The sequence below is a fragment of the Perca fluviatilis genome, chromosome 15 (assembly GCF_010015445.1).
Source record: "Perca fluviatilis chromosome 15, GENO_Pfluv_1.0, whole genome shotgun sequence".
Lineage (NCBI taxonomy): Eukaryota > Metazoa > Chordata > Actinopteri > Perciformes > Percidae > Perca > Perca fluviatilis.
The window spans coordinates 27,601,793-27,616,330 of NC_053126.1; the positions used below are offsets into that span (position 1 = coordinate 27,601,793).

Genomic DNA, 14,538 nt, shown 5'->3' on the forward strand with positions numbered 1-14,538 from the left:
CCAAGCTAGCCTTAACGACGAGTTGCTAACCGATTTTTTGAGACTTGACAATACATAATAGTGAAAAGTAACCCTGAGGAACGACACGGTTACCGCTGCCAGCGGGTCATGCAGCTTTCTAAAAGGTAATGAGCCGTAAAGCCTCGGGGTCTCGGCTCAGCGGCGCCCACAAACTGCAGCCACACTGGAATGACTGGCAGCCCAGGTGGGTGTTCTGCTCCGAAGGAAGCTTGTTAAAATAAACCGGGGTCTCTTTGGGCCTGTGCGGTGTTGCTGTATTAAGTTGTGGCCACATAGAATGGACATACATAATGTCTCTTGACTATAACATTACATGCTTGTCTAAATGTCTTCCAAACCGTAAGTTAATCTTGCCATTGCTTGTCATGCAATATGCACTAACGTTAAGCGAAACCTCTGTTGACTGTTGAACCCGGAGCTAATGTTAGCTCATTTTGTTTAGATAGCATTGATTAGCTAGCTAGCTAAATGTTGCCTGCTGCTAACTAAATTAACGCTTATGGCTAATTGACACCAAGCGATACCATCCACATTAACGAAAACGAGAATGACGTCCCGTGAGCCGTAAAGATAGTACGAGTGAATGATTAAGAATTAACCACAAGGTAATACAAATTCAAGTTTAGCTAGCTAGTTAGCATCGCCACGATACTGTTCGCGCCGATAGCTAGCTAGCCGGGGGAAGACGCCACCATACGTTATAAAAACTTCCGGATATATGTAGCTTTAAAACGTTTGCATACACTATGACAGTGTTTGTCCTCTAACTTTTTGAGCTGATAATAGATGACTGCAAAAGGCGACTCAGCAGTTATCGAACCATTAGACTCCTGAGTTGACATCACGTGTTAACTTAGCTAACGTTACATTTGTAACATCAGGTTGAATCATTACTTTTTGGTGGGGTAACGTTAACCAAGGCCCCAGTTTTTAAGCAGCCCTAAAGGCCACAGGTTCAATTTGTGACAATGTTGTTCGTCAAAATATAATGAACTGCAAATTGCTTTGATAACATGCACCACTAATGCACACATGTTCATGTTCCTGCATCTTAACCAAATCTAGGGCTTGATATTATGTTTACAGGGGCATTTTCTTAAGCAAATTTTTGTGTAACCAAACAAAATTTGCGGCACGTCACTAATTTTTTGTCCAAACACTAATGGGTTCATGCCTTCCTGGGTATCAGATTGGTACCATTTGTAAATCATTTTAAACAAGGCCCTGAACGTTACAAGGTCACAGTTTAACACATAACAGAGCCAGCAGTTAGATGCACAAATATTAACAAATAGACAATATTGGGAACTTGTGATTTCCCCCTGTCTACAAACCAAAAAAACTTGGTGACCTGTTTAGTAAGCAGCAATAACCTTTCCATCAGTTAGGCTGTTCACAAAGGATCATAGTAGCAGTGGCATCAGTCCCATGATTCTACATGAAAACCATTTGAGTTGACTTCTGCTGTCTGTCAGTCAGCCTGATGCTGAATTCACATTGCCTGCGTGGCTGTCAGATCGTGCTGCGAAAACACTGGTCTTTCCATTTGTTTTGAACTGGGGTAGTGAGTTCAGGCTGTGGCAGGGGTCGCCGCAGGGGAGAGACTGTAAAAAAAAGTGTATATATATATGGCGGCGGAAAGTCGAGACTGACTCAACTTGGAGAAACGCAACCAGACGTCATGCTGCTGTGGCCAGTAATGTAAGTGGCAATCGGACTTGTGTGGTCGGAAACATCGAGCTCTATAAACGGTCTGACGGAAAACAGTGATTGTGAAATATTAAGTCTACTTGTGCTATGTTTTGGGGGGGGGGGGGTTAAAGAACACACACAAATGGGCCGTTTCAGTGATACTCCCACCCCGTTGCACCACCCTGCGGAAAATCGCCGGATCCCCTTTTGGTGATTTGAACGCAGCCATTCACAGAAAACAGGGTCCGTATGGATTGGACTCAATTAAAATTGAATTTAAATGGCAATCCTACTTCATCAAGCCTAAACTGTTAAGATTAAATTAAGATTAAGGCATACTTTACTGATCCCGCAAAGGGGAAATTACATTTGATTTACAGCTTTCAGGGGATTTGCCAAACTCGTTGTAGACATGCGATATGGCGATATACTTAACTATTGAATGACTAATGATTTTAAATTGACAATTGATTCGAAATTAAATCATGAAGGATCAAAAATTAACATTTGAATCGTCAGATTCTCTAATATTTTCACCCTATTATACCCTACTATAATCGATAAGATGATGACCTAAGGCCAAATCCAACGTGAAACCATGCAGTTACTTCAGGTTTAGGATTAGTCTGTTTCTTTATTTATTTATTCTTCATGTGTGTCTGTCCAATGTGTTCAGAGTTGACAGTGTGTCATCCAGCCAGGACGGAGTGAAGTCCCCAGAGCTCGGTTCAGCAGCGCTGTACGACGTGTTGCCCTTCAGCTGCCCTGACCAGCCAGCGGTGCCCAGCGATGCCTACGCTGCTGCAGATGCACACCAGGAAGAAGGTGAGGCCCCCAAGCTGAATTCTTACTCAACCCTTTTTGAGTTTATCATTAGTACAATGCATCTGCAGGTTTTGAAAAGTCATAAAAAGGGGAACTACACACAAAACATACCCAGTTTGTTTGCACTGTAGACATAATAACCGATTGTAGTTGGTAAATATTTATAAAGGGTGATTTCTTTCCCCGACAAAACATCAGCTTTTTCTGCCCAAAATGAACTTGTATCGGTCTGCTTGGATTTGAAAGTGTGGCTCAGCAGAATTCTCTGGCCCCTCCCTAACCAGGACAAAACAGGCAATACTCCAAGGTCACGATTTAGGTCACCCAAAAATGTTCCCTGGGATTTTTGCGTGGCAACAACACATTTCCTGTTGAAATGCAGTGTTTCCTTCCATTTTTTTTTTAAGCAGTGGGGGCAGGTCTGAAACCCGCCCCCCATGAAACAGAGCGGACACTTTGCTGGAACACTAACAAATATATTTATTCACCTCTATTCACACACACACAATGAGGCATATTTTCAGTTGTGATTGAACTGTTTTTTTTTTTTTTTTTAGTTACTATATAGGCCAACTTTGATCTTGACATATAGGCTAAGCATTCTGTAGCAAATAACAATAAACCCACTATTAATTACATTATCTTAATTCAGTGTAACTACTTCAGCATGGAAATAATGCACCTAAAATACAAACGTTCTCCGACATGCACTCTAACAATGCAGCCCTGTTTCTGATACCGTGGGGGGCAGAAATGTTGCCGTGGAGGGCCGCCACGGTCAAATCAACATAGAGGAAACACTGAAATGATCGTAAACAGGAAAAAGGTGTTTTTTTTCTTTATTTAAATCACAGTGTGTCACGTCATATTTATACCCCAGGGAAACAGGAAGTCATGAATTACTATTTAAAAGTTCCTAGATACCCTGACCAACTTTAGCAACTACAGAAAAATATATTAAAAAAAAAATCTATTAAATTTTTCAGCGGAATTGTTAGGGGTGCCAATAATTGTGGGACACATGATTTCAAGTTTTCTTTTTCTAAATGCGATTTTTTTTTTTTTTTTTTTTTTTTTTTTTATACCACCAAAGTAATGTACTTAAATAAAAGGTTGGATTTTTCTCTTTTTTTGCATTTGAGTTCTATGTTTATAAAAAAAGGAGAATTTTTAGAAGTCCATGACCCCATCTTAAACAGGGGTGCCAATAATTGTGGAGGGCACTGTGTATGTATGTATGTATATATATATATATATATATATATATATATATATATATATATATATATATATATATATATATATATATAATAAACAAAAAAGAGACCACACAAGCAAAGCAGAACTCTGCATGAAAACAAGACCACACATAAGCAAAAATATTAGCAACAAAGCAGAATAGGTTACAAGATAAAACAACAGAGCATTGAGTACACAAATTAGACAAGACACAATAACTGCAAACAATGACATTGTTTATATGTGAGTAATGTAAGAAATTGGTTTAATCCAACATGGTCTGTGTCCCGTAGATGGATATGAAGCTGCTCCAGGTGTCTGTGATACTACATTTGGTTGGAAGTCGGTGGGGCAAGAGTTGAGGCCCAATGACGTGACAACGGATTTGACTCCTTTTCAGCATGGAAACCGTGCTTTAGCTTCAAAGGACATGAGGAAATCGCAGGGTAAGTTCTTTGTATTCCAATATACGATTTAGTGGCAACAGCAATTGCGGCAGATAGCATAAACATATGTTCGTAGGGTTTAGTTGGAAAAGATGAATCTACTCTGACATATCCAGGCTGTTCTAACTGAAAGACTGCAGTAATTTGTGGCCATTTTAACCATTTTGTGCTGCAGCTCTCTATCAAGGTCACAAGCAAGTGTGACATTCTGACATAATGGACTGTAAACGCAAGCTGACACCTGGGAATGACATTGAAAATGCAAGAAGTCCACTTTATGAAGGGAAATGTGTATATATGTGTGTGTGTGTGTGTGTGTGTATATATATGTGTATATATATATATATATATATATATATATATATATATATATATATATATATATATATATATATATATATATATATATATATATATGAAAGCAAGCAGGGATATCTCCTGGGCAGCAAACATAACACAGTCGAAGATAACACAAATCCAATCTATCGTTCATAGTCAAACTAGTATCTGCTCGTGAAAAATGAGCAATCTCAACTGTAGGTCATTTGGGTTGATTTTTAGTTCATAGCTAAACATATTTCCTGATGTCAATGTATACTGTATATGATGATGAACATTTTGAACCTACATGTGATGGTATAGAGAGTTTGTGGAGTGAGTGTGTTGTTCCTGACATGCGGCGTTATTGTTACAGACAGAGGGATGGCTCACTCGGAGGAGTCTCGGCTGGCCAACCTCCTGCGCCGAGTCTCCAGAGAGGATGACCGCGACCGCAGGCTGGCCACCCTCAAACAGCTGAAGGAATTCATCAGCCATGGCGAGAGCAAAGTGGTCAGTCAGATTGTGTAGAGATTATTTTCCCGTTTTACTGTTTTACTTGACTTAATGAATACCGTTAATATTGTTACCCTCTCTTCTCATAGATATTTTAAATTGTTCAGGGGTGTCGGTCAACAGTGACTGACTAGCTGTCTCTGACTCTATTAAACTAGCTTGTCAGGCCATTTTAGTAAACTCTCTGTTCTGCTTTATATTCTCAATATTTTTAGGGCCAAAGCACCGACTATTGGTCTGCGATGCTCTATTTTAATTGCTGTTTTTTATTATTATTATTATTATTATTATTATTATTATTATTATTATTATTATTATTATTATTATTATTCTCTTAAATGAATCTCATTTTACGAGGGGCTTAAGTTGCTCGAAAACTCACCAAAATTTGCACATGCGTCACAACTGGTGAAAATTATGATATTTTATTGGTTTTGCGCTCGTTTGCCTAGCTCCCTATACTTAAACCACACCCCCTTTAATAACTAATGAACCTTTTGAGGTAAACACTTCGGGTGGAGGCATCATTGCACCCGGCAGGTAGTTCCTTTAGCTTGACAGTCTGCTCCGTCTCACTTTTGCCACGCCCCCTTTTTATAACTCCCTTTGAACTGTTTTCCATAGACATTTGTTTACACAGGTAGTGGTACAAAATTAGCTATACATTGTTTCTAATGCCACACGCTCTGCAGTAAATAAAGTAGAAGTCGTGCTAAAACATCTACAATTAATTGAATATTAATCACAATTTTGTTTTTTTCACAATTAAATTAACATAACCAACTGGTATTCAAGGTTAAAAAGCTTGCTCCGCTCATACAAATCTCAGCTGCATATCAGATCAACACTTCTTAACCTAACAGCACGACTCAGCCAGCCAGTAAGTTAAGTCGCCTGAAAACAACAACAGCAGGCTGCTACAGTATAACAACAGACCTCTACACACATCAGACTGCTCGGTTATAACTCGACTCCAGACATTACTCCGTTCTCTGAGAGGTGAGATGGACTGCATAGTGCCGCAGTGTTTCAGTGAGCCTAAACGACACCGATTTTGGTGCCTCATTTCGGTGCCACTTGAATGCCTGCTCTACACTCTGGTGCTTCAAAACGGAAGGGCAACAGAAGCATCGCCGCATGTGATGCTGGTTAACATTGCACTTGGCAGGATTCCAACACCGGGACGTAAAGCTAAAGCCAAATTGTAGACAAGCTGCACTTTTCAAGACAGGTGTGTTCAGTTGCACCTCGTAAGCTCATGGTGCATTCAAGTGCACCTTGACAAACTCAAGCTGTTGTTGTAAAGTTCCCTTCTGCCATCTAGTGGCTTTGTTGTTTAACAGCAAGTGACTGGTTAAATAAATTATTGGCATTACATTAAAAAAATTTCAGCGGGAAATATACCCAGATTGTCTTTGAAGGAGTTATGCAATTTTCACTCAGTGTGGATATGAAAACTTTTAGATCTCAAACAGCATAGAGTCAACCTCCATAGTTGTCTTTTCAAATGAAATGTGTTGACATAGAATCAAAGTACTGATACTAACACATCGCTGTCCTGTTTCTTTGTTTTCTCTCGCACAGACCCTGGTCAAACAGTTGGACACTATCCTCAGCACCTTGAATGACATTCTGAACGAGAGGTGAGAGGAAGCTGCATGCTCTAGGTCTATCGGGCTTAGGCCATGTGCTACACTCTGGACATACTAGAAAAAAGGTGTTGTCATGTCAGAATAGATGGAACATGTGTCCAAGGCAGTAGAAATGGAACTTTCAAAAAAATATTTAAATTAATTTATATTAAAAAAAAAAATCTCTTTTTAAACGCCTGCCTTTTTTCCTATGAGGCGGTTGTTCTTGGATCACTTGTCAATCCTTTGATGTTGGAACTGGGATCAGGGGCAGAGTGAACATTTCAAACAGATTTCTTTTTCTTTTTTTTGAAAGCACGTGAATCTTTTTTTTTTAAAGAGAATTTCATGGTATTGATCATTATGATGAGGTTTTTGTTAAAGCTCGTTCTGAGAAAGTGTCTGCATGAAAAAATATTGAACTGAAGTGCTGTCCTGTTAAAGACTTTACATTTTTTTTCTTCTGAGAATGCAGCACCCATTTACACACACCATTGTGTAGTAGGGGTGGAACGGTACACAAAAATCACGGTTTGTGACGTACCTCGGTTTTGAAGTCACGGTTCGGTTCATTTTGGGTACAGTTAAACTACAAACAAGTAAAGTAAAGAAGCAAGAAAAGTGCTTGTTTATTATAACTATTGTAAATGGCAATCAGTTTACAATTTTTTTAGAAAAACTTTTAAATGAAATGTAAGCAATACAGGGGGGGTTATGACTTTCTTGCCGAAATGTGGACGAGAAGGAATTTGATACCGGGGCTAAATCACCTTCACCGTGTGTTTCTAAAACCTGTGTTTTCAACGACTGAATATTGTTGTAGATCCGCTGCTATAAAAACACCACGGGCGTTTGTTATTGCTTTGGCCTGTTTAAATGCCAAGGGGAGCTGCGTTTGCACTACGCTCGTTTCGTTTCCTTGTAGCAGCGATATTCACGTGGTGCTGTTTCAAGTGAGTAAGCAAGTTTTTTATTTTTTATTTTTTTAAGATTTTTTTGGGGCATTTCAGCCTTTAATGGAAAGGATCAGCTAGATATGAAAGGGGAGAGAGAGGGGAAGACATACAGGAAAAATCGTCCAGACTCGAACTCTGGACCTTCTGCGTTGAGTCATACACCTCCTATATATGTGCGCCTGCTCTACCAACTGAGCTAACCCGGCCACAGTGAGTAAGCAAGTTTGACGTGTTGCCAGAAACGCATCGCTCACTAATGAGCAATGTCCGCACACGACTATCGTCTTATCCGCTTGTTTTTGTGCGTTGTTGTATTTCACCGGGAAACCGAAGTGTTCCCAAACAGGAGACCTTAATGACAACAGAGGGTCTTCAAGCTCTGGCTTCTCTACGTTGGCCATGACGCTAGCTAGAGAGAGGCTTGGCTAGGATAAGCAAACTTCTGGTCCGCCACTTAATATGTTTGTGTGGGAACTCGGAATTGAAGTATGTTCGCAAAACAAGCCAAATACTTTCTGTTAATTGTGATTGCATTCGGTGTACATTAGCACCGTTCCGAAAGTCCTCTACCGAAACGGTCTGGTACAAATACATGTACCGTTACACTCCTAGTGTGTAGTAGATGCATTTTGTATGATTTTTTTTTTTTACAGAATTAGTTGTAGAATAACCACCCCATTCTAATCACTAGTTATCAACAACCTAATAATTAGCAACCTGTATCTAGGTTTTCCAGTGAGTGAAACAGCTAAATGCTCTGTTGTAACAGTGATGCATTGTTCCTAGACATGACAAACTGCCTCAAGTAGTGCAGCCCTGACCATATGCCCATCTGTCTCTGAGGCATGACATGAGTTTAATGCAACCCCTTGCCATTGGAACAATGATTACTCTCTGCTAGTCCCATATGCCAATGCGGCCTCTAACGTGTAGTTTCCTTCCCGGTGTGGTTGACGTGTGCAGCAGTAAGCTGCTGTGGGAGTTGCGTCAGGACGCGGCAGCCTGTCTGGGTCTCCTGTGCACAGTGCTCAGCTACGAGGCTGAGCGCATCTTCAAGTGGCTCTTTCTGAAGTTCACTTCGGGCGGTCGTGACGAGGTGAAGCTGTTGTACCTGGTTGCAGCACAGCGCGCTTTGGAGGCTGCTGGAGAGAGGAAGGCCTTCTCTCACGTCATGCAGGTAACCACACACACTGTACAGCTTGGGGCTGGGCTTGGTTCCTAAAACATTCTGTGGCCTGCAGCTTCATAACATTGGAGTGTGTACAGGGTTTCCCCCAGAAAAGTTGTTTAGCCCGGTGGCAAGTGTCTTTTATTTTTATCTTTTTCGACGAGGGCCCGGCTGGGGCCTCTCCCAAACTGATGGCAGCATTAATGTAGAGCCCAATACATTCAGTGATACCAAATAATGGACAGAGTCGCGGAATAAAGAATAAAAAAAAACAGATTCCATAGGGCCCTACATTAAGTCAGTGCTAAAAGCTAACTGGAGATTTAAAAATATGACACGGCCTAAGTTTCCAACTGAGCCGCCCCACCGTATCTGTAGTTTTAAAAAATGTCTCAAAAATAAATTTGAATTCCCACAGTGGAAAGTGTATAATAGATCGGCTTTTGTGTGTTTTTAGCTGGTGATGAGCAACCTGCAGTCCATCCTGGAGAACGTGGACACGCCGGAGTTGCTTTGTCACAGTGTAAAGTGTATTCTGCAGGTGGCTCGCTGCTACCCGCATGTCTTCAGCACCAACTTCAGGGTAAGCGTTTAACGGTGACTGGTATTGTTGCATATGTTTGAGAACAACAACACAGGATCAACTAAGGTGTTTGCTGTTTGGCCACAGGACACAGTGGACATCTTGGTGGGATGGCACATTGACCACACACAGAAGCACTCGCTCACTCAGCAAGTCTCAGGTCAGTTGGATTTTGTAACTTTTTGACACGGTCTGCTGGTAATAAAGTTGATTGAAATTTGTGTTTACCACATACAGCTTCCCTGCTGTTTATTTCTGTCTGCCTGCCTGTGGCTTGATTGAATTAATTCAACAGTTGCATTTAACAGGCTGTCTACACAGGGGTTTCAGCAGTGTTTTATTAGGGGTCTCATCTGGTTCAGATACGCTTCAATATTAATAAATACAGCTGTCGACAGTGCTCTATAACTGTGACCTGAATCATGTTTTATTTGTTTGTTTTGCGTCAAGTCTATATCCTCGTTTTACGCACACAACCAGTAATTGTGTGTTCTGTTGTAAGTGCTGCCAAAGTGTGGGTGACCAACACAACCGTACTATACCTGCCCTGCTGCTGCAGATAAACACTGCCTGTGTAGACGGGGTGTAAAAGCATAACGGCAGTCCAGCGCGTTTTAATCTGCTACTCTGTTGTCCCTGTCTGTGTTCAGGCTGGCTACAGAGTCTGGAGCAGTTCTGGGTGGCAGACCTGACCTTCTCCACCACCCTGCTGGGACAGTTCTTGGAGGATATGGAGGCATATGCAGAGGTGAAGTTAGTCCAGAGTCTTAAAGCATCCCACATTACTGTAAAGCAACACTAGGTAACTTTTCCCACTTCGGTCCCCCAGGTTGGAAGCGGAATTGTCCATTACATTACATTATGCAAGTTTGCCAGATCAGGTAGCGGTTCTCTAGTTCGAATGAACTGGACAATGTAATGTAATGGACAATTCCACTTCCAACCTGTAGGGGGACCGAAGTGGGAAAAGTTACCTAGTGTTGCTTTAAGTTTCTCTACAGCCATGCCCTAAGTCTAGTTAGGCTCATCAAGTATCATGTAGCAGTGTTTGCAGGTGTACAGAAATGTATATTATGTTACACGTTAGGACAAGAAATTGTATATTTTTTGACTTATTGTTTTCTATTCTATTTGGATTGAGAAGAAGCAAGTTATGTTGTTATTGCCACTCTAAATACTTGGAAGATCTTCAAGAAAGCTTGTTAAAACTATATTCTGATCACATGCAGCAGTTAATACTGCCACGTAGAGCTGATGTGGGATTTTGTCAAAGACTTGACTTGAGTCTGTGCTCTGTCCAGGATCTGAACCACGTGGTGTCCGGCGATGTGCTGGATGAAGACATCCCCCCGCCCTCAGTGTCACTGCCCAAGCTGGCAGCTCTGCTGAGGGTTTTCAGTACAGTGGTCCGCAGCATCGGAGAGCGATTTAGCCCCTTCAGGGGACCACCCATCACGGAGGTCTATGTCACCGATGTAAGAGCCACACCTAGGGCAACCTGACTGAGGGCTGAGCAGTGTTACTTTCATAAAAGATACACTGAATACTAAATCCAGTCAACTCTTTGGGGAAAAAGAAAAAAGCAGTATGAACATGTGTCATTGTAGAGACGTGGTGGGAAGACATGGTTGTCCACAAAGAGGTTTTCCCATCTTGGAACAATATCCATCTATAGCCTACTACAATACTCTCATGCATATAAGCTGGAAGAGAGATCCCTTCCTAGTGTGACTACGATGTAAGATGCATCATTCTTTGTTTCTTGTATAATGCATTCTGAAATTCAGCTGAAGCTAATATGAGGCTTTAGCAGTCTGATTTTAGACTAATAAGGGGATCTTCCAAAGTTACATCCTTGATGGTGCCAAATTCCTTCTTTGTGTTACCATACCTCTACTACAGCTCAGCAAGACAACAGTTCCAGGACTCCCAAAGAGGCGTTTTCATACTCAAAAGACTGTGGAAGATAAACATAGACGTTGCATTTTACAGATATATAATATTGTCTGATTAGTCAGAAAATGATTATTGTTCCTATAATGGAAATGTAGTGGATGATCACATTTGATAATGCGGAGCGTGGCCATAGACTAGGGACGCCAGTCGAAACTTAAAAGGTCAAGGCACTCTCAACATTGGCGTTGTATTAGGAAAAATAAACTTAAAGGTCCCATGGCATGAAAATTTAACTTTATGAGGTTTTTTAACATTAATATGAGTTCCCCCAGTCTGCATATGGTCCCCCTGTGGCTAGAAATGGCGATAGGTGTAAACTGAGCCCTGGGTATCCTGCTCTGCCTTTGAGAAAATGAAAGCGCAGATGAGCTGTTCTGGAATCTTGCTTGTTGTGAGGTCATAAGGAGAAAGGTTACCTCCCCTTTCTCTGCTTTGCCCGCCCAGAGAATTTAGCCAACCCATGAGAGAGAGACATCATGGCTTTCAAATGAGCAAAGTGGCAGTTGGTCAAGGCCACACCCCCACTCTCCACCTTGCCCCCCCCCCTCCTCAATAGCTACAGACACAGAAATAGCACATTCTGAGGAAAGCTCATTATGGGACTGGCTCTAGTGGCTGTAATTCTGCACCAAGGCTGAATTTTGGGAAAGAGACTTCAGATACAGTATTAGGGACCACTAAGCTCTATATAAAAGCATCCAAAGAGCACCATGTCATCGGACCTTTAAAATAAATATATTTTCCTCTTAACATTTTTGCATTTGTAATGTTAATATGGGATATCAGTATTTGCCACAAAAAACGCAGGTAATTATCGTTATTGGCTCATATTGGTGCATCTCCACTCACAAGCAATGGCTTTTCTATTGGTTAACAGACCTACTGTATATAGATATAATAAGGTGTATGGACATGTCTTCCAGAACCTACTGACTCTCACTTTTTTAAGTTTCAATGTATTTATTTCTAACATTTGCCGCAGCAAAAATTATCAAATGTGAAAACAATTACATGAGAGGCACACTTTGGGTCCAGGGGAAGTTAAAATTTGCATTACGGTTACGTAGATGTTGGAAATGTGTCCTAATAAAGTTAAGTACATTCCACTCCGTGACTGTAAATGCCATAGCAACGCTTTCATGGTTTCCGAATAATTTTTTCCTGTGCTCTGTGTTTGTTTCCTCAGGTTCTGAACCGGGTTCTGGCCTGTGTGACCACGGCGAAGCAGGTTCAGTTCTCCGAGCCAGTTCTCACAGCAGGGAATGAGTGTGTGGGTGTGTTGCTAGCCAGTGTGGAGCCCTGTGGACAGCTGATGGAGGGTGTCCTGGCCTATGGCCTGGACCAGCTGGACTGCTGCCGGGCTTGTGGCCCGGACTACAATCTGGCAGTGCTCAGCCTTGTCACTCTGGTACCTCTACTTTTTAGAGTTTGATCACACCTTCACTTTGTTTCACTTTAATCTAAACTACAGTGTTCATCTTTGTCATCTGCCAGTGGAGCAGACAAAACTAATCTGGTTACATTTTTGTTGCACACTTTAAGCAAGATAGGCCCAGTGTAATGGACCAAATGCAGGAATTTTCAGTTGAGTTTGCCCCGTCTTTATTTTGTAATGCGTAGAATTACACACGCATAAAACTTTGTTCTGGGGCTGTTTTACTTTTGTGGTTTGAGTAATATTACCAAACTGTAGCACAGCTTTGTTTGATGAGAAGTGAGCCTGTAACTTCAGACATGATGGCCTTATAATTATTTCTGAGAGGATTTCACAGTCAAGCAGAACTCATCCCTTCCTGAGTATTCCTGCAAAGCCATAAACTTTTCAGATAAGGGCTTTCAGGACAGAAGACCCGTAGAGCTTTACTCCTACTACTCCTTTTTTTTTTCTCTCCTGTAACATTTTCTTATAGGCATTTTGACTCTGCATTTGCTTTCAGATTGTGGACCAGATCAACACGAAGCTGCCTGCGTCCTTTGTTGAGAAATTGTTGGCACCCAACTCCCAGCTGTTGAAGCTGCGCTTCCATCGAGAGAAAGAGGTGTGTGTTTGTTACTTTATCCAAAAAAAGAGTAACGAGGTGAGCTAGGTTTATTTGCTAACATGTAAGGCTTGGTGCATGTTTTCTTTATAGCAAATACACGATGTGGCCTAAAGGAAGTGGGTACCCAAACATTACAGCCATATGATGAAGACAGTTGAAAAACCATGAGCATTAATCTACATCAACAACCTCCGCTCTTCTGGAGCGGCTGCAGGGATTTGCACCCATTCAGCCACCAGAACATTAGTGAGGGCAGCCACTGCAGTCTGGCTCGCAGTCTTTGCTACAGTTCATCCCAAAGGTGTTGGATGGCGTTGAGTTCAGGTTCTTCCACCCCAAACTGGGAAAACCATGTATTAATGAAGCTGGCTTTGTGCACAGGGGCATTGTCAATTTGGAACAAACACAATCTGCTCCCATAAAGATGGAAGCACTCTGTTGTCTAAAATATTGTTGTATACTGTAGCCTAAGAGTTCTGTGTATTGTTACTAAGGAGCCCTAACCAGGAAAAATAGGCCCATCCCAAAAGTACAAAGAGAATGATACGAAACTTAAAACTGGGGTTTGTGAAAAAACAAAGTTATGGCCTCAAACGTTTGCTAAAAGTGTGTGTGTGTGTTCGTTCCACAGGTGATGTCAGCTGTTCATGGTGTTTACCAGGCGCTGCTAAGCCTGAAAAACATTCCAACACTGGAGGCAGCTTATAAAATGGTATTGGGTGAGATGGCATGTGCCCTGTCCAGCCTGATGGTGACCCTGGAACCCAGTGGTGCCCCTGCCCCCAGCGGCCCGTGCCCCAACATCCAGCACCCTGCTTTTGCCTCCCTAACCCTACCCCCGGAAAAGGCCCAGTTCACCCTCATCTTCAACCTCAGCACCCTCACCACCATCGGCAACACCAAGAACTCTCTCATTGGGGTGAGCCACTGTGCTTAGCTATACGGATCACTAAATGGCATTTCTGAGTAATACGCCGGTGTCATGGCACAGGTAGTGCTGGTTAAAAAAAAAAGTGTTTTAGGTCGAGGGAATTTAATTGTCATCAAGCTCCGTGGTTGTACCAGCTGCTAACAGGCCACAACATTTCTAAATGCCTCGGTTGCCTCTCGAGACATGGACGCAGGCCTTAGTTACCCGTTACAAG

General features: G+C 41.8%; 1 protein-coding gene across 1 annotated transcript in view; it reads left to right on the top strand.

Annotated features, from left to right (window-relative positions):
• Positions 1–14,538, top strand: part of smg1 (SMG1 nonsense mediated mRNA decay associated PI3K related kinase) — a 58,605-nt gene continuing 44,067 nt past the window's right edge. Inside the window, exons 1-13 of the mRNA XM_039826000.1 lie at positions 1–205; positions 2,390–2,538; positions 4,071–4,223; positions 4,918–5,054; positions 6,642–6,700; positions 8,611–8,821; positions 9,270–9,395; positions 9,483–9,555; positions 10,046–10,143; positions 10,697–10,870; positions 12,538–12,759; positions 13,289–13,390; positions 14,025–14,312. Of these exons, the coding sequence (XP_039681934.1) occupies positions 129–205; positions 2,390–2,538; positions 4,071–4,223; positions 4,918–5,054; positions 6,642–6,700; positions 8,611–8,821; positions 9,270–9,395; positions 9,483–9,555; positions 10,046–10,143; positions 10,697–10,870; positions 12,538–12,759; positions 13,289–13,390; positions 14,025–14,312 (1,869 nt within the window). The 5' untranslated portion in view covers positions 1–128. The remainder of the gene's footprint in view (positions 206–2,389; positions 2,539–4,070; positions 4,224–4,917; positions 5,055–6,641; positions 6,701–8,610; positions 8,822–9,269; positions 9,396–9,482; positions 9,556–10,045; positions 10,144–10,696; positions 10,871–12,537; positions 12,760–13,288; positions 13,391–14,024; positions 14,313–14,538) is intronic.